This window comes from Mesoplodon mirus (assembly GCF_964341445.2).
Source record: "Mesoplodon mirus genome assembly, chromosome: 5".
Lineage (NCBI taxonomy): Eukaryota > Metazoa > Chordata > Mammalia > Artiodactyla > Ziphiidae > Mesoplodon > Mesoplodon mirus.
This window is the reverse complement of record NC_138980.1, coordinates 142,838,060-142,865,061: the sequence shown is the minus strand read 5'-3', so window position 1 is coordinate 142,865,061 and position 27,002 is coordinate 142,838,060. Positions and strand designations below refer to the sequence as shown.

The window sequence follows — 27,002 nt, the reverse complement described above, 5'->3', positions numbered from 1 at the left end:
ATACCAAAGAGGAGAACAGTTATCAGCATCTTCAGCTGCTAGAAAAGAAAGCAGCCATGGAGAAGTTAAATGCCTTGCCCAGTGTCCCCTGGCTTGTTTTTTAGAGGAAAATACTAGTCTCTTGACTTCCAGTGCTGTTGCTGCAATATCACACTGAAACCAAATACACAGTGAAAATTAGTTGCTATTATGGCAACCCCTGGGAGAAACAGAAATACCTATTCCCCTGTGAGGGATAAGAAGTTAAGCTAAGAACCCAACACAAATGTTCTGTGAGGAAGCTGGGCAGAGTGAGAAGACATGAAATGACCTGATTGCCCCTAAAGAGGAAACAGTGGTGAGGCAGCAACCTCAGAGGCACAAGAGAACCCTACTGCCAGGGGCTGGGAGGTTTAAAAGTCTGCGACACTAGTTTCTAGAACGTTCTATAGACACACAGAGTCTTATAAAGCAAATCGTAAGCGCTATACTAAACTATGACTGGGAAGACAGATTTTAAAAAATTTCCTAGGGCACTTCTCCAGAAGAAAACAAAAATTAAGGTCAGGTCTACATCAGCCAGTAACAGATTTCTGGGCCCCTAGATTCACTTCTTTGGCTCTGCTGACTGTTTGGCTCAGTTTTCCCTTAGCAAGTGTAAAAAACGCTTGAACACCACCACCCTGGGATCCTGTTCAACCAATTCAGATAGCTGTGGCCTTTTAACTCACATCCAAGTGACTTGGCTTTATACCAATATCATTTCCCCTAGTAAAGCCTAAGCCTAAGTGAGAAAGTACACAGCTCAGAGAGCCAGGAGTTAACTGGCTGTTCCCATTCCAGAAAGGTCTGGTTCTTTTCCTAGATAAGGAAACAATACTATATCAAGGTGTTTCGATCATTCGATATTACATATTACACTGGATCCACAACTATAAAAAGAGAATTAGTGGGAATACCACTGTCTATTCTTAAAGCAGCTCTTCTGAGGTGCTTTAGGCAATTGAACTTTTCTTTTCCAGCCCAATCCCTTGGGAAATAAATAGTGATGATTTATTAAAACTTACATTTTACAGATAAGAAAACAACAACAAGAAGTTCAAATGCAGAGGGGGACAGAGTGTCTTGAGGCTACACTCTACTTGCTGAACCACATTTTTTCCTTATAATTATACAACAGATACAGAACATGCACATATACTTGTATGTAGCTGACTGTCACTCGGCTCAAAGCACGGTCCTAAGGTATTCGGTGGACCTGGCCGCACTTGGGTCCCCCCGCCCCCGTCTGTGCTGCCATGTTCCTTTGCCAGGGTCATGGTTTCTTGCCTCTTTTCCCATAGAAACCCACGTGGAGATGTCTAAAACAGTTTTCGAATGGCAAGTTGCTTTCTCCTATAGCAGCAAAGAATGTAGACAATTCTACTTGTCCCTTACAGCAATGTGGCCACAATAACCTCTTCAAGTCTGTCTGCTTATACTCATTCTTTTTCTAACATACAACCAATTTATTGGTTTATATTGTCGTGTTTCCTCCTCTGTCTTTGTTGTATAGCATGACCTTCAGAGCCAGTGAGTATATTAAATTCATAGGTATTTAGTTGCATTATTTTTTTAATAGGAGGCAGTAGTGGCCCTATAGAGGGAATAATCATAATATACAAAGGACAGTGAGAATGCATCAGATAAAAATTAAGGAGCTATTATTCCCTCCAAAGTAAGTTTTAATAAGATTCTGAAGGAAGAAAGCTTTATTTTGGCGAAAGACATCAAATGGCCTGGGTACAAAAAGCAGGAATTACAAGAAGCAGGCAGCAGTGCCCCCTGGGCTGCCTGTTAAGAAGTCTGCCCTGTGCAGTTTCTGGAGAAATTAAGAAATGCAAATAACCTGGACAGATTAACAGCACCCGAAGATAACTAGCAGCATACAAAGAAACAGCACCTTTCACTATGAGGAGGCGTATTCCTCCAGGCAAACAAAGAAACAGGACAGAGTCAACATCTGTTTCATATAACAGCTTGGCTGCTGAAAGAAGCAACCTTTAAAAAATGGCTTAGCTGACAATCCTTAAAAATCATTCAGTCACTATTGCATGGGCTGAAGTAAATGGGTAAATGAACACAACTTGCACTTTCCATACGACCCTCACCTCCTTCCTCTAAAGAAAAGAAAATAAAGTGCAAATAAAAATCCTCATGAACTTCCCTTTTGATTGACAACTAGCAGCAATGAATACTGAAGTGTAAAAGACAACTAACTGCTTTTTAACATTTCTTTGCTTTCCCAAAGTCAACTGGAAAGACAAGACTGCCAAAGAGTATATTGGGTGGGGATGGTGGCCAGGATAGGGGGTGGGGAAACAATTCAGACATAACTCCTTAGGATATTAAGGGAAGAAAACAAGTCATTTGGCCAAACCACCCATGGTTCCAGAATTCAGTTCGAGAAAGAAAAAGGAACATGATGATGTCTGGATGCCTATCAATAAGTGGTAACAAACGAAACATGTTAAGAAATGAAATTTTCCTCTCTGGATTCTATCAATTTGTAAATGAAGTTTCAAAATCAAGAGAGAGACACCTATGAATGCATACAAATCTGTTCGTAGATTTAAGAACTGGACATTCCTAAGATGAAAAATTATCAGAGCTGTGATGTCACTGCAGTGTGACCACTGCTTCCAACTCAGTTAAATGCCAGATGCTTCACTTACCTTAGTAATGTGGTTAAAATACATAAGCCAAACAGAATGAAAGCAATTAAGAGGTACTATGACAGACAAGAGACTTTTCAGGTGGAATCTGAAAACAGAAAGAAAGGTGATTAGGTAGAAAGGGACAAAAACATTTACTACTAACACACATGTAGTGCCAAAAAATATGCTGGGCAGCTACCCAAGACCCCAACGAGCTGAGGTTCCTTCCCAGTGACTTTTCAGTTTAAATAGGTATAATGCAATGAAGGAAAAGATCACCTTGTCTACGAGGGAGGGAGGCATGACCACAAAAAGAAAAGGCAATCAATATGTGATCTGTGTTGTTTTCAGAGACCTTGGGGAAAAAAGGCTTTATTGAAAGGTGTTTTTGCGGGGTATGAGGGAGTGAGGATATAATTATAATAAAAACAAATCTTCCAAAAATGTTAGCTATGGGCCAGGTGGTCTCTAAGTATTTGACCTACGTTGACTAATTTAGTCCTCACAAGGATTATATGATGTAGGGACTATTACTACTACATTTTACAGATAAGGAAACAGACATACAGGAAAGTAGACTTGCCTGGAAGCATGCAGAATGACTGGGCTTTGAAACAAGTCACCAGGAGGAAGGAAAATCCTTTGAAAGATTAATCTGTCTATCCAGCATCCTGCTCGGTGTCTTGCACAACATCCAGAAAAATAAAAATAATAGAGCAAGACAAGCAGAGTAATCAATTAAAGCTAAAAGAGAAAGGATTTAGATTAGTTTCAAACAAACAAACAAAAAAACCTTTCCAAATTACAGAATACGCAGGGGGAAAAAAAGTTCATTGAGCGATACTACAGAATGTCCTTTGTCAGGATGGAAACTAACACTCGGCCTTGCTGGATGCTATTAAAAATAAATCTCTTCAAGTATGGAAGGGATTAACCTAGAAATTCGTTTTAGGCCTATAAGAAGTCATATTTGGCTTTAATCAAGGAGAGAAGTTAAGTAGACATCAAGAGTCTCCCCTTGTGTCCATTAGCCAGTCTATTCAGGGATTATGCTTGTCTTAACACTATAACCACCACCATTTTCTAGAACTCAGCCTGAGCATATAATATGTACTCAGCAAATATTTGTTGACTGACTGAATTAGAAAAAATAAAAGAATATCAAAATGACATGTTTATGGAAGATTCTGTAAGTTTTGGAAAGTATCTAGAATAAGGTAAGACTCTGCTTCAGAAGGCAGTCTTGAAGAAATCAGAAGAGGGAAGCACTGGAGCGCTGAGAGCACTGGAGCGCTGAGGGCACTGGATCCAGACCATAACTGAAGAAGAGTTTGACTTGAAAGACTTCTAAATAAGAACCTACTGAATAGGGGCTTCCCTGGTGGCTCAGTGGTTAAGAATCTGCCGGCCAATGCAGGTGACATGGGTTTGAGCCATGGTCTGGGAAGATCCCACATGCCACGGAGCAACTAAGCCTGTGTGCCACAACTACTGAGCCTGCGCTCTAGAGCCGGCAAGCCACAACTACTGAAGCCTGCGCGTCACAACTACTGAAGCCCGCGCACCTAGAGCCCATGCTCTGCAACGAGAGAAGCCACCGCAATGAGAAGCCCACGCACTGCAACGAAGAGTAGCCCCCGCTCGCCGCAGCTAGAGAAAGCCCACGCGCAGCAACGAAGACCCAATGCAGCCAAAAATAATAAAAAAAAAAAAAGAGAACCTACTGTATAGCACAGGGAACTCTACTCAATACTCTGTAATGATCTATATGGGAATAGAATCTAAGAAAGAATGGACCTATGCATATGTATAACTGATTCACTTTGCTGTACAGCAGAAACTAACATTACATTATAAATCAACTGTATTCCAATAAAAATTAATTTAAAAATAAAAATAATTTTAAAAAGAAAGATCTCTAAATAAAGGAGTAAGACAGAAAACGAATGATAAAAGTGGCTGCAATAATAAGGGATGACATCCTAGAATTTTTCAGCAGAGAGCAAGATGTTCATGTTTAATCAGTACAGTGTTAATGAAAATAATCCAAACATGTGAAGACTTCAAATTGTTCATATAATAATGATAAAAGCATCAGCAGACAACACATGGGAGCACTTCTCTTGTGCTGGGCACTGCGTAAAATGCTTTATGTATAGAGTATGCTGATTAAGTGCAAGTGCTCAGATCAACTCCCATACCTCCTCCAAATAACTTTGATCAAGCCACTTGATCTGCGTCTAGGTGTCCTGTGTCTCATTATCTGTGAGATAATAATAGCATCTATTCTCTAGGCATGAAGTTGTAAAGATTAAATGAGAATGTGTGGGGAGAGAAAATATAAGAAATTTTAGAGTTCTAATTTCACATAAAGACAGGAGTAATTGGTACAGCCTGATGAGTATGACAGGTAAGCTGAGGAGAGCAAGTCATTCTCAAAATAGTGAAAACAGGATTCACCCATCATATCACTGGGCTGGACTAATTATATCTCTTTTTGATATAGTAAGTCATCCCTTACTTTATTCTTACTTTCCCCTTAATTTCATCATTTTCAAAAATTAATTTCAAATATTTCTTTTCATGCATGGCTCCATCCCTGAACCATGAGTGCCTTGAAGACAGGGCATATGTTTTAAATATCATTTATTCCCAGCCCCTAGAATCATGCTTGACACACAAATACTTGTGCTAGAATGACTGCATGAACAACAGGAAAAGACCATATGAGAAAACTGATATGAATGAGATTTATAGCAATTTTTTTTTTTTTTTGCAGTACGCGGGCCTCTCACTGTTGTGGCCTCTCCCGTTGTGGAGCACAGGCTCTGGACACGCAGGCTCAGCGGCCATGGCTCACGGGCCCAGCCGCTTCGCGGCATGTGGGATCCTCCCAGACCGGGGCACGAACCCGTGTCCCCTGCATCGGCAGGCGGACTCTCAACCACTGCGCCACCAGGGAAGCCCAAGATTTATAGCAATTTTTAAGAGGAAGATATAAGAAATACCCTCATAGAAGAGAAATCTGATAAGAATATAGAATTATTTCTATATATACATAACACAAATTATGTAGTACATATATATAAACACACAAACATCTATCAGTGTGTGTGCAAACATAGTTTGTTATTAAGATCTACCCAAAGTGACTTTCTTTTAATTTAACTCCATTAGTCATTGTTATTTCATTCTAAACCATTTCTTCTTACTAGATAAGGAACAGAAGTTCATGCCTCTTCCTATTTTTAAAAAGTGAGAAATGTAACTTAAGGTTGATAAGGGGGTGATGGAAAGTCTTGGAACCATCTGAAAAGGGTAGAAGAAGGAATTTGAAGGGAGGAACAGGGGCCGTGCCGATCTTGGGAATTAACCCTAGGATAAAGAGAACTTTCTGAGCATTCTGTACTTCAGCGCAGTTCAGGCTCTTAGTATCTGCCTACCTTTATACCTATCTTCTTGAGTTTCTCCCTTGATTTCATAGTTTTCCCCTGGATTGACAACCTGATTGAACTGATAAACCTGTCTTCTGAGTTAACTCTCTACTGGTAAATAGCTGTTTCACATCTTCACACACTGTTCTTAAAATTCTCAACTCTTTCCTCTTGAACTTAGAAATTCTTGGGTCAAGCAACCTCCTCTCAAACAATTTGATTTTAGGAGGTCATAATTCTCCCTAAATGCCACGTATCTTATATTGGGACGAGCCGCTTAGTATGTAAGATTTACTCTAAATCCTAGGAAAGCTATACTCTCTGGGTGTTAGTCTACTTTTCATGCATTCTTGGGTGAGACATGACGTAGGGCCCAGTCCTACCCCATGCAGAATAGGTCCTCAAAAAATATTTGTTGAATAAAGGAATTAGTGAGTAAAAAGTCAAGTATTGAACTCCCTCCACTGCTTGCCTCTGAGCACACAATACAGGATACACAATTAGATTCTACTCAGAAAATCACCTTCTCCTTGAGACAGTCTCTCAACTGAAAACAGCTAGTAAAGTTCAGGAGAAGAAGAATCTGTGCTTAAGCTAGGAATTTGCTCTTCATGACCACGTGCCAAACACCACACATCACTAGCCTGAAACTAATGTATAGGTCCCAATCCCTGAAGCTCTACCTTATACCTACATCTCTCAACTATTACATCACAGAAGAGGCACAAACTAAAGCGTTTCCACCAAACTCTATGGTATCCGCTCCATTGTAATTTCCATTTCAACAATTGCCAGGGTACACACAGTTCTTTCAGCAAAATTAAACCTTGGGAACAGACAGATTCCCACCTTATACACCCCGTCCTCTAATGTGATCTTTTGAATTGTACTGATTTTCAATGGCACAGAGTCAAGATAAATTCCTTGATGTGTTCGCTTTTTAAAAATTGTCCAGATACATCCATTATTTATATCATCCAACTAAACATCAATAATAAACACCTTATCAATTAATCAACAGTTTTGTATACCTGGAGGGTATTCAATAAAAACTTTGCATCTAGCCTAGTAATAATACATTTACTAAGTATCAACCATATTCAAAAATAATAGAATTCTCAAACCATTCATTTTGATTCCATGGATGTTTACACCATGTCCTCTGAAGCCACAAAGTAATATTAAAATATTCAATATAAAAGAAGAGTCTTAAAATTTTTGCATAGAAAAATTATTCTATTACAAGAACATTCATGTTTTATAATTTTTGCAGTCAAAATGACAAAACCAACATCAAAGAAAAACAGAATTTATCAACCATGGTTCATTTTAAATATTAATGCTGTAAAAGTCAAAGGTAGCTATAAAACAGACTGACAGAAGTATACTTGTTCTGGATATAGCTCTTTAAAACAGACACCTGAGAAGATCAGCCAATATATCATTAAATAAAAATAAGAAGGCATCAGACACTATTATGATAGCATAAGGTTTGTGTCAATTTCATCAATCTAAAAATAGGTCACAGAATGAGCTTAAAAAAAACAACAACAGGTAAGGTCAATATCACAAAGTGATTAAAGAGATGGAAGAGAACTTTCTTCTAAGTCATTAAACTCACCAATATTATACTGAACTCCAGAGCACTTACCATTTTCCTGTGGCATTAGAGAATTTAGTAGGTTCACTGAATTGACTGATTTCTTTGTTAACCTATTTACATGGGTTAAGACCCTGACTGACATAAAACACAACCAAAAAAAAACCCCAGACAGAGAGTGTAATGAAAGACTGAGTGATGTATAGTTTGGGGTGCAGCCTAGCCAATAAATGTGCTTGACCAGCAAAGAACCTATTGGCAAAGATTTATTATTGGAACAAATACATTCTAAAAAGATCTAATACAATAAAACCTGCAGTATGAATACAAACTACTCTAAAATACAGTTCTTTGCCCTGTATAACATATAACTTATTTTTTATGATTATATTAACTCTCTGCATTTTGTTCATTGAAGAATAAATTTCATTAGCTAAGTAAAACCAAAGAGTACAGTGTATGAAATGGCATTAGTAGTGTAGTTCTTTAATCCACACAAAAGTAAACAAAGTTTATGTTACTCAGAACTCTTCAACTACCTTTAAAATATATATAAAGAAAAGGAAATATTTCTAGGAAATGTATTATCAAGAGAAAAGGTAAAAATGAATCACCTCCGAGAATAACACATCATCATTATGTTTTAATTATATGTAACACATTAATATGAACTTAGTAAAAGCTAGAGCCAGACATAGAAGTGATCTTAAATGATATACCTCCAAGTTCTTTTACATTCAAGATGGCATTCTGGAATGGCACTGCTTTTATACTAAAACCTACAATTAGAAAACAGAAAAGAAAGAATTAGCAACTTAAGTTTTAAAAATGTATAAAATGCTCAAATGCTCTTTTTTAGGCAGATTAAGAGTTATTTTTCATAGCTCATATTTACACCAGAAACATAATTTCCAAGACAAACGGTTAACCCAGTATTATCTTCTACCATTTTGCAAAATAGTTGTATGTTACAGCAAAATATAACCCTTTTCTTCAAAATATTGCCTCATTCTTTAATACATAATTCCACTTTGTAAATTTTACCAGTTGCGAGAAAGACACTTGGAAGTATAGAGAAACTTCAAAGAAAATATTAAATCTATCAGGACCTTTGCATCTAATTCCTAAGGTAAATCTTCCCTCACATATAACTTAGCAACCCTAGAGACTAAGGTATCAAAATTATAACCATCTTATATTGAATTACATAGTATTTATGTTAGCGTTTTCTTTCAAGGACATGGTTAAAGTCATACATAGATTTTTCTTAAGAGTACAATCATAATTACCCATTTATGCATTTTATAATGCATGTAATAAATGACTTCTATTATAAAAGTATATTCAGAGTATAGTACTATGATTAATTCTGTATTTAGGACTTAATTATCATCATCTAAGTCAATCAATTCAGGTGTGACATATGTGAGTGTGCATTTACCTATACACAGACACACACACAAATATATACACTAAATATTTCTGAAATGATCCACAAGAAACTGGAACATGTAATGACTCTTGGGAGAACTGGGTATCTGGAGGTCTTAAATAGAAGGGAGATTCTTTTGTTTCATTTGAATACTTTGCATATACATGTACTTCTTTTTCCATTAAAAGCTCTACTCATTTTTTTTTTTTTTTTTTTTTTTGCAGTACGCGGGCCTCTCACTGTTGTGGCCTCTCCCGTTGCGGAGCACAGGCTCCGGACGCACAGGCTTAGCGGCCATGGCTCACGGGCCCAGCCGCTCCGCGGCATATGGGATCCTCCCAGACCGGGGCACGAACCCGTATCCCCTGCATCGGCAGGCGGACTCTCAACCACTGCGCCACCAGGGAGGCCCTCTACTTATTTTTAATAGTTAATTTATTCAGTAATTTCCGAGCACCCAATCAATTTAAGGTTTTAAGCATTATTTGATATGTACAATTACAAGATAAATAAGACACGGTCCCCTTTTCAAGAAATTATCAACAGGGTGAAAGGGAAAATATACAAATACTTTCACTGAAGCAAGTTATGATGGGTGCCTAGAAAGGTAAAAAGACATAAAGTACGATGTGTATAAGAACAATTCTTTTACATGGTTTTGCTTTACTTTATGAAAAAACACGTTAAAATGTGCCTTATTATACTCCAGCCTATTATTACCACTCCTCTGTTGCATACTGTCCCAGAGCTTTAAGATTTTATATATTACCTTCTACTTAAGGCAGTGAATATCATGCAATGGTTAAAAAGTGACTTTGGAGTCAGACAGAACTAGGTTTTAATAAGCTCTATGACTGTGGGCAACTTACCAGCCTTGGCTTTCATCGTCTGTAAACTGGGAATGATAGTATCTATGTCACAGAGTTGTTGTGAGGATGCGATAATGCATGTGTTACCTTTATCACAGTGCCTGGTACAAATAAGCGCAAAATATAAGACTGCCGACGTTATATTTCAGTGGATGCCATGTTGTTGATGATTTAATCATTAGGTACACATATCTTCTGCCTGCCTGAATATATTACAGACTCAAGACAAATGCTGGTGCTCATTTATTAATCTAAGTATTTAGTTGGAGCCATAAAAGTTATCACTGAATGAAAAGTACCTTTGTTGGAGTGATGGAAGTGTAAACTGTTGAAATTTGTTGTACAGAACGTAAATGTTCATTGGGCTGTCTGAGAACCTTCCAAAACATACCCTTCCTACGTGGGTTTAATACAGACTGACACAGTGGGCGTAGCGCTATGATTAACGGTGCGTGCAGTCACTGAATCTTAGTAAACTAGCAGGAGAAGTAGGGGGCAGCTTCATGTGGCTGACATACCAGCATATACCTGGGTCTGCAGGAAAGCCTCTCCAGGTGTCTGGCCTCTGGGAAATTATGGAAACTCAGTGCCAATCACAATACTCCTGCTGGCACTGAAATTTGCCCACCGGAGACTTGGATGCTTGACTGTATCTACCTACCTCACAGGGGTGTTACATGGATTAAAAGGCAATGATTGTGAAATCCTGAAAACGAAAACACTATGTAAGTGCTAAACAGTCTATTAGTGGTTAGGTTCAGGACAACCCAAGTATGGATTTTCCAGAGAAATGGGACAAACCCCAACTTTGAAAAAGAAACAGTTATGCAGCACGTCAGCAATATTTCATCTGCCTTGATTCTTAAGAGCTGACAATATGCAGGCGCCCAGAGGGAAGAAATATCCTTCTGGAAATTACCACACCCATATGCAAAATACAACTTTTGAAATTTATTGATCCAACAGGCAGATTATATGACGGTTCCCATTTTGAATCCTTACACAGACTTCATAATAAATTGACTACAAAAATGTCCTCCAATGTTCACTCTAAGCAAAGTAACCTAGCAATGTTATTTATAGGCATATAAATGTTCCTGCAGAATACTCATAAATGTTTTCTCTTCATACAGAACATATGTGGCTAGATTTATACTGCAAAGGTATATGCAGTCTTCCACTTTGCTGTCTCTGTATTATTTTTACAATATAGCTGTGGTAATTAATGTTCAGAGGATGAAGCCTAGATAATCAGTCCAGAAAATAAGAGAATGTACTATTCATGGAAGAGAAACAATATTTTTCTATTTTAGTCATTCTAACTGTTTGCAAGGATTAAAATGACTTAAAATGTAAAGACACATTTTCAGTTCACCAGAAGGGCAATCAAGAAGGGCAACCATCAGATCAATTGTATTTTATTCCTTTACACTGAGTTGGATGAGGTCAAGAAGGGAAATTAATATTTAGTAGGGTTTCAAAGGTCAATCCATCAAAATACCTTTCTCAAAGGGTTGCTTTGAGGAATGAAAATCACTGGATTGCATGGGCTCTACAGTTAGAATGTCTGGATTCAAATTCTGGCTCTACCATTATTAACTGTCTGACTCTGAGCAAGTTACTTAATTCCTCTGTGCCTCAGTTTTCTCAGCTGTAAATGAAAACAGACGGTAATCAGTGCTATAAAGTGTTTTGTTTTTAAATAAATAAAACTAAAAATTCAGAATACTAATGGTCATCAAATAATCACTGAATGCTTTCTCCCAATCAAAATCATGTGTGGCCTCAAGTTCAGATATATTATGAAAGCAGTGGTAAAAATAAGAGTTGCTGGGCTTCCCTGGTGGTGCAGTTGTTGAGAGTCTGCCTGCTGATGCAGGGGACACGGGTTCGTGCCCCAGTCCGGGAAGATCCCACATGCCTCGGAGCGGTTAGGCCCGTGAGCCATGGCCGCTGGGCCTGCGCATCCGGAGCCTGTGCTCTGCAACGGGAGAGGCCACAACAGTGAGAGGCCCACGTAACACAAAAAAATAAAAAATAAAAAAATAAATATGAGTTGCTGAAGAAGCAATCAAAACAACATTTATTGAGGACTTCTATAGACTAAATATTTGTGGTCCTTAACACTTCTTTCCCTCTTAATCAGTCAACCAACCAATCCCCAAAGCCTTTCAATTTCACCTGCTAAATAGTTCTCAAAAATGCCTACTTCTCTTCATCCTCACAGCACAACTCTTGTCAAGCCACCACCATCACCACGTGGTGAGCCTCCTAACTAAACTCTGCATCTATTATTGGCCTCTTCAATCATCCCCACACATTAGCAGAAGTGATTTCCTGAAATGCACTTCTGTTCACATCATTCCCCTCCTTAAAAGGGTCTGATACCTTCTCACTACTCAAGGTATGGTTTGAAACACCTAACAAGGCCCTACCTGATCTGGTTCCTCTTTCCTGCCCTAGGCTTATTTTGTACCATTTCCCCCTCATTTATATTCTTCAGTTCCTAAAACAAGCCATGTTCCTTCCATCTCAGGGCCTTTGCACCTACTGCTCCAAAAGTGTGTGTTCTTTGCCCTTCTGGCAAACTCTTTATCCTTCAGGTGGTATCAGAACTTCACTTTGTCAGGCAGGCCTTCTCTGGTGTTCCTGAAATAGGTTGATTATTTTAGATCTGTGTGCTTGGGGCACTCAGCATTTCTCCTACATGACTTTCACAGTTCTAATTACATATCAGTTTATTTACTTGTTTTATGTTTGTTCCCCAGCTAGACTGCAAGGATTCATAATAGAGATACAGTGTACAGTGTATCTTGTATGCCAGTGCTTGGTCATAATAGGATCTCAATATTTGTTTAAAGATCTGTGCTAAAGGTTTATATTTAGTCAGCCCTCCATATCCGAGGGTTCTGCATCCACATATTCAACCAAACAGATCGAAAATATTTGGGAAAAAAATTTCCAGAAAATTCCAAGAAGCAAAACTTGAATTTGCTGTGCCCAGGCCATTTACATTGTATTAGGTATTATTGGTAATCTAGAGATGATTTGAAGCATATGGGAGGATGTGTGTAGGTTACATGCAAATACTGTATTTTTATATAAAGGACTTGAGCATCCTCAAATTTTGGTATCCGTTGCAGGGGAAGGTGGTCACCAGTCCCCCTCATATACCAAGTGACGACTGTATTTTAGCTGTTACGACAATCCTTAACTTAATGAATAACTACTGTTCCAGGAAGCAAGTGAAGTCTAGAAGGGTTAAGTACCTGGCCAAAAGTATTAAATGCTGTATTTAAAACCTGAACTTAGGTCTCATCACCTGAGTCCACCAGAGCTCCACACTATAGCACCTCTTCCACATACCAACAAGATGATGGATTCAATATTTCCAATTTTGAACCTAAATAACAGTGGAGCTGACTGGAAAAAATACACACATACCTAATAATCCCACTAATTATTTTCCCTCCTATTTATAAATAATCCAACACAAGGAATCTATTCTGATTCTTGTGTTCTCAGGTCTATACTACGTTGCCTTATTAATGGAGTAAAAATACTAGTATGAGTTTAGAGAGTACTTTTTTTTTTTTTGCAGTACGCAGGCCTCTCACCGCTGTGGCCTCTCCCGCTGCGGAGCACAGGCTCCGGACGCACAGGCTCAGCGGCCATGGCCCACGGGCCCAGCCGCTCAGCGGCATGTGGGATCCTCCCGGACCGGGGCACGAACCCGTGTCCCCCACATCGGCAGGCGGACTCTCAACCACTGCGCCACCAGGGAAGCCCCTAGAGAGTACATTTTTAAAGACATTATTAATAAAACCAGGAACTCAGGAGGGGAGGGAAAATGTCCAACTGACTCAGCCATGACAGTGCGCTCGCTCTGTTGCTTCTTCAAAAAAATAAGCATCCTCCCATGCTCTTCGCAGGAAGTCAGTGAGCTGATGGAACAAGAGCACTGTCCTAGAAACCCTGTCACAGCTCTTAGACTTACCAGCCACGTTTTTCTTGACTTTGAATCCCTCATCTGCAAAATGAGTGGACTAGATTAGCTTTTTAAAGTTTCCTCTAATGTTAGGATTCCATTATTTATATTAAACAAGGAGAAGGAAATAACAGTAACAACTGAGTCAACCATCAATGGCCTCCAGTATTTGGCTGAAGGCCTCAGGGGTAGGTCTCCCGACTCCATTCAAACAATTTGATGGCTGAAGCCTAAGTTACGTAGTCATTTTTTCCTGGCCTATTTAAGCTACATTAGTAAGACTGAAACCTCCCCTAAGATTTAACCCCACAAATTTTAATAAATATATGACTTAGTAACTCTTTGGGGAAATAATTGTTTGCATAGACTTTCAGTTTTTGTCTTTTAGTCCTTAAATCCAAAAAAGCTTGTGATACAAGGGAGATGCATTTGAAATTTTTTATGCAGGGAAAGCATTACTGGAATCGTAACAAAATTAGGTTTCAGAGGGAGGTTAGTCTATTTTTATTCATTGTGTGGAACACATGACTATTTCACTTGGACCTAAAGACCAACCTCCCCCCTTTCCCTGCAACACATACACAAGCCTGCACACATGTACACAGGTACTCCGTGTGTGCTTCTGACATCCCTGGGTCACTCTAAGAACTGCTAAAGGGAAAGACATTCCACAGATCTGGTGGCCTTGACTTGGACCAAGGACATGATTTATGCGTTAGTTTTGTGATGTTTGGACAATGGTCTAGCGAAATTCTTCTAAATATCATTTCAACATCATAAAAGGAAATTTAATCTACCAGCATTTATAAAACACAATTCTTTAGCAGATACCAAATCTGACTTTCTAACTTATTTCTTCTTAACATGTATGCAGCTAATACTAAAGTTATTAAAATGCCTGATTCAAATTTTCATAAACTGTTCTGTATGTCTTTCAAATTACCATAATTGTTTTCTATTTTAACTGACCGACATATCACTTGACAAATTTTCAAACATAGTAATACATATTCCTAGAAGAGATTTTTCAACGTTTTTCAATTCCAAGTGTTCAATTTTCTCTAGATTGTTCTCTATGTTACAACAATATATTATCCTAAACCTTTAGACTCCATTCCTCTGGTTTAAAAAGAAAAAAAAAGTGAATATTGTATAATCTACAGGTTAACAATCCCTTTTATCAACAAATTCTTTGGGCATATACAGTCAAGGAATTCACTCTGGACAAAGTTCACTTTTGTTTCTAGACCAAGGTGTAAGCTACTCCATTTTTTTCCTCTATCAGCAAGACCTGCTCTTTTCAGGACTTCTTGGCCCTCCAAGTTTTGACAATTTAAGTATCTTTTAAAAATTATGTCAAAGTAAAAGACTGTTGAAGTTAACAATCCAATAAAGTTTGGATTCCCTTTACTTCTGAAGAAAAGGCTGACATTCTTGCCTTGCTGAAATGGATAGACATACCCTTCTTGTGTCATGTTTTCATTTTAAGAAACTAATTCTCAGTGTATCTTTTCAACTGTTCCAAACTCTTCCAACAAATATTTCATTTTTAATTGGCTTTATATAATCAAAACATTATAAAATAGAGAATTAAGAGAATAAAATTTCACACATAATTCAACCATACCAACAAAGCCCATAGTTATTTTTTACGGTTTTTTTCCCCATTTTTGATTCAAAAGCATAGTTTTGCAAGGTTTAATTTCCAAAATGAATGTAAATTTAATTTTCCTTTACAGAAGATTGTGTTTTCCAATATATGATCATTTCAACTGATGTACCACGAGTTAATTAACAAACTCCCTTGATATAGGACATTTAAATTACTTTAAAGTTTTAGTTATACAAAATGTTGCAAGGAATCAGTTTGTTCATACAGTTTCTTTGAAATTACGCACTTAATGGAAATTCTTAGTGACACGCTTATTAGGCCAAGGGATGTAAATATTTTGGTAACCTTTAATTTATATGAATAACTTCTTTCAAAAAAAAACGGACAACACATGTTTTGGTAAATTTAGGTATAAAATTAACATTTTCTTATTTATTTTCTAGTAAAGTTGAACTTCTGGTAAAGCCAAACCTTTCCATTTATTTGTTTGCCATTAATTCTTTTCTTGAATACCTTTGTGGACTTAGCTTAATTAATCAATTAGATTCTAGATACTACTTGTGAATGTGACTGAATTCTCTAAATGGGACTGCCATAAACTCTTATCTGTAATATCTGATAGAAATACTTCTCAACAGCGCTGCTTTTACTTATATTTGTCATCTTAATCTTAGCTTTCCAGTCTTTCTAAACTTTTATATAGTTAGCTCCCTTGCTCGTTCACTTTGTACATTATTCTCCGTAGGACCTCCTTCAGCTATTCTCCCGTCCTCACATTGAATGTTCACATGCACATGTGGCTTTCTGACCTCCTCATTTCTTCTAGTTACCTTTTCTTGCCATTGGGTTTTGTCATTTATTTTAGGACCTTCCTTCTACCTCCTTTGTTCTTCTTCAGCTGTATACATACACAACAAAGAGGAGCCGGCAGATGAGTTTGAACAGGCTGGCAATGTCTATCTGGAACTCTGGTGAGGACTGGGTTTTGTGGGTCCACTGATAACTAAAATCAGCCTGCTTGGTTCTCCTCTGCCTCCACCCCTCCTCTGTCACCACTAATTAGTTTCTCCAACCTCTTGCTCACCTTCACTGGCTACAATAAACATACAGACTCAACCAACAAGCATCTACCCCTTCTCTTCTCTTTGCACCTCATGCCCAACTCTGCCCTGCCTTGATCCTTGAAGAGCCCTCTCAATGAATCACAGGGAACCTCACCTTTGTTAAGAAAAGTCTTCTCTAGCCTCCAACATTTTCTTACACACTTTTCCTTCCTTCTTATACTAGCAAACAGAGCTTTTCCTTCCCTCATCAGGGCCAGCCAGCACAAGCTTTGCTTCCTTATAATGCTTTTACCACTTTACCATACTCACCTCTTAATAACTTCCCAGCTAAAGTTGTGACATCTGTTTCTGTGTCGACCTTTGCATTTCCATCTACCAACTTTCAGGGCATTTGCTTATCTATCTGAATGAATTCAACACATTTGTCCACCACTCTATCTGCTTCTACTCTTATAGACAACATTCTCCAAACTAATGATCAAAGCTATCCTCCACATTTTCAGATCTCCAAAACTATCAGCTCTAAATTCACATTAGCCATCACTAATTTGTTGGTATAAAGTTGTAGATCATCAAATTTTCTACATAGATGATCCTGTCATCAGCAAACCAAGAAAGTTTTACTTATTCCTTTCTAATCTGGAAACCTTCTATTTCTTTTTCTTGCCTGATGCACTGGCCAGAATCTTTACTACAATGTTGAACAGAAGTGGTGAGAACAGACAGCCATGTCTTATTCCTGATCAGACCAGGAATAAATTCTGTATTTCATCATTAAGTATGACAACAGCTATAGGGTTTTCATAGATGACCTTTAACAGTTGAGGAAATTCCTTCTGTTCCTATTTTGGTGAGAGTTTTTATCAGAAATCAATGTTTTTTGTTTGTTTGTTTGCATCTCTTGAGATGATCACATGGTTTTCTTTTCTTAGCTTATTAATATTGTAAATTAAATTTACTAATTTTTGAACGTGAAACCAACCCTGTATTCCTGGGATAAATGTTACTTGGTCATGACACATTATCCTATTAAAAATATACTACTTTAAGATTTGATTTGCTAGATTTTTGTTTATATTTTTGGTATCTATGTTCATGAGGGATATGGTATGTAGTTTTTTTGCAATGTCTTTATCTGGTTTTGACATTAAACTTGCTGGTCTTATAGAAGGAGTTGGAAAGTCTTCCCTCTTCCTTCAATTTTCTGAAAGATATTGTGTAGCAGTGGCATTATTACTTTTTTCAGATGTTTGATAGAATTCACCAGTGAAGCCAACTAAACTTCAAGTTTGTTTTTTTAAAACTATAATTTCAATTTCTTTAATAACTATAGATCTGGGCTTTCTATTTCTTCTTGAATGAGCTTTGATAACATGTCTTTCAAGTAATTTATCCATTTAAGTTGTCAAATTTACTGGTATGAAGTTGTTCATAATATTCTATTATCCTTTTAATATCTATAGACTCTATATTGATGTAATCTCTTTCATTCCTGATACTATAAATTAGTGTCATCTTTGATTTTTTTTTCCCTGATCAGTTTGCCTAGAGTTTCTTAAACTTTACTGATCTTCTCAAAGAACCAGCTTTTGATCTAATGAGTTTTCTCTACTGTTTTTCTATTCCACTGATTTCCACTTTGATCCTTATTATTTCCTTTCTTTTGCTTATTTTGGGTTTGATCAGTCCATTTCTTCTAGTTCCTTAAGGTGGAGGCTGAGGTCACTGATTTGAGGGCCTTCTTTCCTAATCCAGGGGTTCAGAGCTATGAATTTCCCCCACAGTCCTGCTTTAGAGACAGCCCACAAATTCTGATGTGTTGTATTTTCATTCAGTATAAAATACTTTACAATTTCTCTTTTGATTTCTTATTTGATCCATGGTTTATTTAGAAGTACTTTAGTTTCCAAATATTTGGGGACTTTTCCAGAGATGGTCTTGATTTCTAATTCAATTCCATGTGGTCTGTGGTTTGAATACTTTTTAAATTATTGAAATTTGTTTTATGTCCTCAAATATGGTCTTATTTGGTAAATGTTCCAAATGCACTTGAGAAAGTTCTCTGCTGCTGTTGTGTAGAGGGTTCTATAAATGTTAATCAGGTCCAGGTGGCTGATAGTGTTGTTCAAGTCTACTACCTCTATTTTCTTCCTACGTGTTCTATCAATAATTGAGAGTACTGAAATCTCTGACTACAATTGTGGGTTTTGTCAGTTTTTGCTATGTGTATTTTTGAAGTTATTACATACATAAATGTTTAGCATTGTTATCTCCTCTGATTCAAAGACTCTTTCATCATTATGAAATTAACTTCTTTATCCCCAGTATTATTCTTTGCTCCAAAGTCTACCTTGTCTGATTTTAATATAGCTGCTCCAACTTTCTTTGACTCTTTCTTATGACTATTGGCATAACATATCTTTTTCCATCTTCTTACTTTTAACCTATTTGTGTCTTTATATTTAAAGTCAGCATATAGTTGGGTCTTGTTTTTTTAATCTAATCATATTCTCAGTCTCTTAATTGAGGAGTCTAGACCATTTGCATTTAATTTGATGACTGATGGTCAGGTTTGAGTGTTAACACCTTGCTACTTGTTTTCTATTTGTCCCATATATTCTTGTTCCCTTTTTTCCTGCTGTCTTTTTGATTAATTATTTTTTATAGTTCCATCTTATTTCATTTGTTGCCTTATTGGCTCTCACACTTTGTTTTGTTATTTTAGTGGTTGCTTTAGGGTTTATAGTGTATCTTTAACTTACATAGTCTACCTTCAAGTGTTATTAAACTACTTCACATATAAGAACCTAACAATAGTATACTTCCCTTTTTCCCCTATGACTTTTATTCTATTGTTCTCATGCATTTTACTTTTACATGTTATAAACTCCACAATATACTGTTTTTATTTAAACAATTATAAAGAGATTTAAATAAGAACTAAATCTTATATAATTATCCATGTAGTCACCATTCTGTTACTTTGCTTTGTATAGATCCAGATTTCCACCTGTAATCATTTTTCTCCTGCCTGAAAAACTTCCTTTAGCATTTTCTTATAACTTTGGTCTGCTAGGAATAAATTCTTTCACTTTTTTAATGTCTGAAAAAGGCTTTATTTTGAGTTTCTTTTTGAAAGATACTTCTGTTGGATATAGGCTGATAGTTATTTTTCCCTTCAGTACTTTAAAGATGCGCTCCACTGCCTTCTCCCTTGAATTGTTTTCAGTGAGAAATCTGATGTCACTCTTATCTTTGTTTCTGTGTAACTTCTCTGTTTTTAAGATTTCCTTTTTGTATTACTCGGCATTCTCCAGAGAAACAGAACCAATAGGATGTGTGTGTATACATAGAAAAATGTTTCAAGGAATTGATTCATCATACTATGGAGGCTGGCAAGTCCAAAATCTGCAGGGTAGGTCAGTAGACTGGAGACCCAGGAAAGAGCCGATGCTGCAGTTCAAGTCCCAAGGCCACCCAGTACAGATTTCCTTCTTGCTCTGGGGAAGTCAGTCTTCTGTTCTATTCAAGCCTTCAACTGGTTAGATGAGGCCCAACCACATTATATAAAGAAATTTACTCAAAATTTACTCAAAGGCTGCTGATTTATATCTTAATCTCATATAAAAATGCAGTCACAGAAATATCCAGAACAATGTTTGACTACATATCTGAGCACTGTGGCCCAGCCAAGTTGACACATAAAATTAACCATCACACTCTTATCACTGGCTTTAGTAATTTTATTAGGATGTGACTTGGTGTAGTTTTGTTCATATCTCTTGTGCTTGGGGTTCAATGAGCTTCTTGGATTTGTTGTTTATCTTCAAGTTTGAAAACATTTCAGCCATCATTTCTTCAAATATTTTTTTCTGTCCCTTTCTCCACCCCTTCACCTTGATAGATTCAAGTGTTAGGTGTTGCCATATATTAGGTGACTTGGAGCTGTCCCACAGCTCACTATTGCTCTTTGCATTTTCCATTTTCTCCTCTCTCTCTACTGTGAGTAGTCCCGAATGTTAATGCTCTTCAAGGTCATTAATCTTTTTTCTGCAATGTTTAATCTGTCATTAATCCTATCTGGTATATATTTCATTTCATATATTGTAGTGTTCACCACTAAAATTTTTATATGTTTTTTTTAGATATTTTGCATGTCTGTACTTTTATAATAACAGTTTTAATGTCCTTCTTTGTTAATTCTAATCTTTGTGACAGTTATGAGTCAGTTTCAATTCACAGATTATTCTTCTCATTATGAATCATGTCTTCCTGCCTCTCTGCATGCCTGGTAATTTTTGATTAAATGTCAGACATTGTGAATTTTACCTTGTTAAGTGCTGGATAATTTTGTTTTCTGTAAATCTTACACAGCTTTGTTCTGGGGTGTATTAAAGTTTCTAGGAAACTGAGCCTTTTGTCTTATTAATATGATTTGCTACATGCGTCTAGGGCAGTGCTCAGCTTAGAGCTGATTCCTAAGGCAAAACCTTCCTTAGTACTTGACCCACTACCTCGTGAATTGTGACTTTTCCAATCTGGCTTGTGGTAACAGGCATAACTCTCAGTCCTGTGTGAACACCAGGCACTGTTCCCTCTAGCCCTTTCAGATGGTTCTTTTGCTAGCCTTGAGTAGTTTCCTCATGCGCATGCAATGAATAGTATGACACATACTCAAAGGAGACCCTCTACAGATCTCTAGGGTTCTCTCTCTGTACAAGTCTCTCCTCTCCAGTACTGTGTCCTAGGAACTCTAGCTGCCCTAGTCTCTCCAGCTCTCAGCTCAATCCCCTCAATGCAGGGAGTCCACTGAGCTCCACCTCATTTCCCACTGGAGCTGTGCCATGGCCTGGGAACAGTCTTGAGGCAGTTGGCTGGGGCAACTGTGGGGCTCATCTCATCTGTTTCTCATCTCTCAGGGATGACTAACCCTTGTTGCTTGATATTTACTTTCTTAAAAACTGTTTTATATATCTTGTCTGTTTTTTGTTCTCCCCTTTTGGTTATTTCAGGTGGGAGGGTAAGCCAGTTCTAGTTACTCTGTCTTGACCAGAATCAGAAGTCTTCACTCATTCTTGGCACTCCCTGCCCTCTACTGAACATCTTCAATGTTTCCTTCTTCCTGATCGCCACCCTTACACCTCTGTCCACTAGCATACTCACACGGCACCTTTCCTTGCAAAAATAAACTCCTTTACCACTGCTTTCTGTGTTTCTGTCTACCTTCTTAAAAGAGTAATCTATGTGCAATCTTAGTCAGGGGCCCAAGGAGTAAAACGGACAGTCTGTGCCTCATTCCCTCTGCATGCTCACCACCCTCTCATGGTTCACGTTAGTTTCTACCCCAACACTCTACTGAAACTGGTCTACCATTGGTCATTAATGGTCACCACATCCATGGCCTCCTCTCAGATTTTAGACTTCTGTTTATATTATTTAATTCTGGTTCCTCTGATCCATTGTTCACATTTGACTTATATGATACTATATAGAACTGCCTGGTTTAGATTCCCTGTTTAATGCAGATGCTAGAATGTAAGCTCCAAAGGGCAAGGATATTTGTCTATTTTGTTCACTGACGCACCCTTAGTGCCTAAATCAGTGGCAATCCCATAACAGGCATTCAATAAATGCAGAAAGAATGAATGAAATATAGTTGGTGTTTAGCACTCTTCTCCTCCCTCTCTGCTCATCATCCCTCAACAATCTCATGCAAATCAACAATTCAGTTGTATCTCAAATCTAGATCTCTTGCTATAAGCTCTCTTTAGTCAGCCTGTCTTTTGGCATTTGGATCACTGTTGAAAGTCCTGCCAACACCTCAAAATTAGCATGTCCAAAACTAAGCTCATTATCTTGTATCTTAAAACTGTCTGTCACCTTCTTCCCACTTTTTATATTTCACTCAGTCACCAGCTAGAAGTCATATTTGATTCTTTTCCTTTCCTCTCTATTTCCCAATATTTTTGACACTTTTATAGGATTAATGACATCTGCCTCTAACCCTCCACTCCCCATAGTCCCTGATGGATCACCTCTCCATGTTACAGGTCTCTCTCAGTAGCTTCTCTAGTCTCTAGCTTTGGGTCACAACTCATGCTATACCTCCACATCTTGGGCCGCAACCCAGTAAGATCACGAACTGTTCTCCAAATACACCCTATGCTTTCTATCCTTACTCTCCTCACCCCGTTCCTTAGATTCTCCCCATCATATGAGGCCCTATTTGAATGAGGCCTTCTTTGATCCCACAGATTAGAAATGATCACTCTTTTAACTTTCATATTTATACCATCAAGTATAGCACTTATTCTGTCTTAGCTCCTGGCATATATTAAACATTCAATAAATTTAAACTGTTTATCATTGTAATCCTACCCCAGGTGTAAACTTCTTGATAGCTGAGACCTCCATACAAGTCTCCAAAAAGGCACTGCGCCTGGTTCAGGACAATGACAACTCATATAAGCTTGACATCCAAAATGTCAGCCAACTTATTAATTCATCAGAAAATCAATTAGCACACAATGTTACAACTGGTTCCAGTAAGAGGAAAACATATTATTAAAAAATTGAATAAAAGCAAATATAGAACATATTGTATTGCAATTTACAAATCATAAATTATAAAATTATTTACAGATAATTTTGTACATTGTAATTCAAAACTGTGCTTCTAGCAATAGTACTTCTCATTTATACCTCTGATAAGTGAAGAACGGTATACTTGTATTACTCATACATATTTTGAAGGAAGTTATTTTGCTTTAAAAGAATTGTTAAGTTAATAAACTTTGCATATTACATAACACATTCCTCAGAAGACGTCCACAGTTTTACAGACAACCAGCAAATAATACTCTCATCAGAAATTCTAAGGCTTGGGTACCACTAACCTTCATTTGAAGACCTGCACTGGCATCCTACCTCTGTCATTAGCTGTGTGAAAACAGCCATATCACCATACCTTTGAGCCTCAGATGATTTAAAGACAGAATATGGAAAAAGAATCTTACCTGTCATAAAAAGCAGTTATGAGGTTCAGAGAGGTATGATATTTTATGTAAAAACATATGGATTCGATTTACTGTTGCAGGCTTATTCACTCAACAAGCATCTTAGCTATGCCCAAACCGTGTGCCAGGATCTGGATGCACAAGCTAAATAAGATGCTCTATCTGCCCCTTAGCCTGGGGAGACAAATGTGTCAACAGCAGTGCTGCAGACACTAAATGGTAGAGAGATAGACACTTCACAGTGGGAGAGCAGGGAGTTCTCAGTTCCATGTGGGGGAAAGGAAGGTAGTTAGAAATGGCTTCCTGCAACAGGCCACACTTGAGCTCTGTTCATCCTCCCTGTGGCCTCACCAGTCATCAGGAACCCCTCACACTTTTCCTCATCCTTTAATCAAGCTATGTCTCTGTTTCTTCACAGGTCCACAGTTTCTTATCTACAATTCTAAACTCTGAAAAGCTTTCAAAGCCTGTACTCTTCCCCTAACTTATTTGGTGGCAATACCTGGTGTGAAATGAGGTAAGGCTCTTGGTCATCAATATTTTTCCTACTTACAGGAAATCCTAATCAATGGTTCCATCCTATACCCTTCACCTAAGCCAGGACCTGACTCACCCTTGGTTTCTCTCTCTCCCTCATCCTCCAAACCCAACTGGCCAGCAAGCTCTGTCAATACTAGGCCTGCAATAAGTATCCTATCTATTCCCTCCCTCCTCCCCCTCCCTCCTCCCCCTCCCACCCTCCTCCCTCTCCCTCTATTCTCCCTTCCTCCCCCTACCCCCCTCCCTTCTATCACTGTCTTTTTTTTTTTTTTTTTTTTTTGCGGTATGCGGGCCTCTCACTGCTGTGGCCTCCCCCGTTGCGGAGCACAGGCTCCGGATGCGCAGGCCCAGCGGCCATGGCTCACGGGCCCAGCCGCTCCGCGGCATATGGGATCCTCCCAGACCGGGGCACGAACCCGTATCCCCTGCATCGGCAGGCGGACTCTCAACCACTGCGCCACCAGGGAGGCCCATATCACTGTCTTAGTTAATGGCTAATGGAGCTTTCCACAGTTTAGCCTCAGCATCATGGCTAGCGTGATCTTTCTCAAATGGATATTTTATCACACAGTTTCTCTTTGCTTAAAATATGTGCAGATGTCTCTGTGCTATCTACAAAGCTCAAATTCCTGAGTGTGGTATAAAAGGTTTGCCAAGATTTGGCCACTGCCTATCTCCTGTGACTCAACTTGTGGCATTCTACTAACCATGTGTCGCAGCCACTTGGAAATGTGGTTCCCAGGAGGTAGCAACCTGTTTCAGGCCCCTCTGCCTTCACACAAGCTTCCCCTCTGTCCCCAAATCTTCTTTCTTCTCCCACCTCACTCTCTTATTCCTGCTTGTCTGCCAGGCTTGCTTGTCCTCAAGATCCAATGTAGAAAACTCCATCATGTATCGTCCTCCCCTTCCCCTAGTCCGAGCAAAACTGATTGCTCCTCCTCCTTTGTGTATTTCTGGACACAAGCTTAATGTCTGTGTGGCCCATAGCCTGAGTCTCCTGGAGTGCTGGGATCACTGCTTATCCCCAGTTTCTAACACTGGACCTAGCACATGGTAGGTGTTCAAAAAAGAAAGCTGTCTGAATGAACCATCTTTTTAAGTTTCCCCGACAATGTCTCAGCCCACTCCTTCCCTGTCCATTCTCCCACAGCAGCTCTGGTTTTCACCTCCCATAATTTTCTCTAGTTAACACTTGTCTTTCCTGCTTCATTTTCAGAGGAAAAAGAGGACACTTCTGGTGAGTGAGAAAAGTTCTTGGTAGCACTTTGATACTTTGGGCCAGATAATTACTTATGGAGGGCGCCCGTCCTGTGCACTGCAGGATGTTTAGCAGCATCCCTGGCCTCTACTCAAAAGAAGTCAGTAGCACCCTCCCCAAGCTGTAAGAACCAAAATGTCTCCAGACATTGCCAAGTGTCCCCTGGAGAGCAAAATCTGCCCTGACTGAGCACCACTGCCTAGCCTGACTTTTCTTGGCCCCCTCAGGGGACAACATGGTAAACCCGCTCAACGGTCCCTGTGCCCACCATCTTCCAGGGAAGAAGAGTCAGACTATCACTTGGACTGTGTAGGGAGCGTGTGACCAACACGAGTAGGCTAGAGTGACCCTTCAAGGGAGGAGGACGCTCAATGGGCCTGAGATGCACCCACCTGTCACAGTACTAGAATTCCAGGTTGCAAGGTGAGTTTCTATCAACATTCTCCTGGCTTGATTTATTCAGTGGCACTGAAATGACCAACTAGAGGGATGAAGGGTGCAGCAATTTGATGCTATTAAAGCCCCCCTTAAATACAGTTTGAAAAATAGAGTATCTAAAAATAAATCATAAACTGACTGAAGCGTTTCAGTGAAATGATGGGATCCCACCAACAGCACAGGAAACGAGAGCATCCAAGGGGTGAGGAAGAAAAGGGTGAGAAGCCGGCGCTGTACCCACCTGTGGTCGACACCACGCTGTTGGGGCTTTCGCTGCAGAGCTTGGACAGCAGGCTGGTCTTGCCAGAGCCCGTGAGGCCTATGCAGACCAGGTCATACTCTGGGCGTGCAGGTGGTGGTCCCTTGCAGCAGAGTGCTCTAAAACACTGCCGAGAGAGAGGGGAAACACAGCTCTTTTAAGCATGGCTGTAGGCACAAAGCTTAGTCACATTTCAAATGACTATGTACTGAGAGGTAATTAAATAACCTATTGACCCTAAGGAGGAAAGGGACCTTTAGAGTGAGAGACCAAGAGGACACCGCCTTGACTAAGCAATCAAAGTTAACTTCCTAGGAATGAGACCCACTCGGACTTGCCGGCTCTCCTCCTGCTGAGACGGGGGCACCGCGAGGGGTGCCACGTCATTGTGCAGCTTTTCTGCCAAAAATGCACCACCTGCATCCAAGCACGAGGAAATCAGACGACACCGCCGTGAGGAGCACCCTGCAGGAAAAACAGCCTGCTCTTCTCTAAAATGTCAAAGAAAGACTGAGGAACTGTTCCAGGTTAAAGAAGACTAAAGAGACATAACGAATGCCATGCCTCCTGGACTGGATCCTGGATTGGGCGGGGGAAAGAACACCATAAACGACAGTGTTGGGACAACAGGTGACAGCTGAATAGAGACTGAATATTAGAGCCTGCAATGACAGTATCACTTAAGGTTAAATTTTCTGAATTTAATCAGCAGACTGTGGTTACATAAGGAATATCACTGTCCCGAGAAAACACATACTAAAGTATTTAGAGATGAAGAGTCTTGACATCTGCAATTAACTGGCTAAGAACATTTCTA

At 38.9% G+C, this 27,002-nt stretch overlaps 1 protein-coding gene across 2 annotated transcripts in view; it reads right to left on the bottom strand.

The window, feature by feature from the left end:
* ARL15 (ARF like GTPase 15) overlaps window positions 1-27,002 on the bottom strand; it is a 432,613-nt gene that overhangs the window by 261,761 nt on the left and 143,850 nt on the right. For both annotated transcript variants that reach the window (XM_082621947.1, XM_082621946.1), the window contains exons 2-3: window positions 26,168-26,312; window positions 8,429-8,488 (exon numbers count right to left, since the gene is read on the bottom strand). In XM_082621947.1, the coding sequence (XP_082478073.1) occupies window positions 8,429-8,488; window positions 26,168-26,312 (205 nt within the window). The remainder of the gene's footprint in view (window positions 1-8,428; window positions 8,489-26,167; window positions 26,313-27,002) is intronic.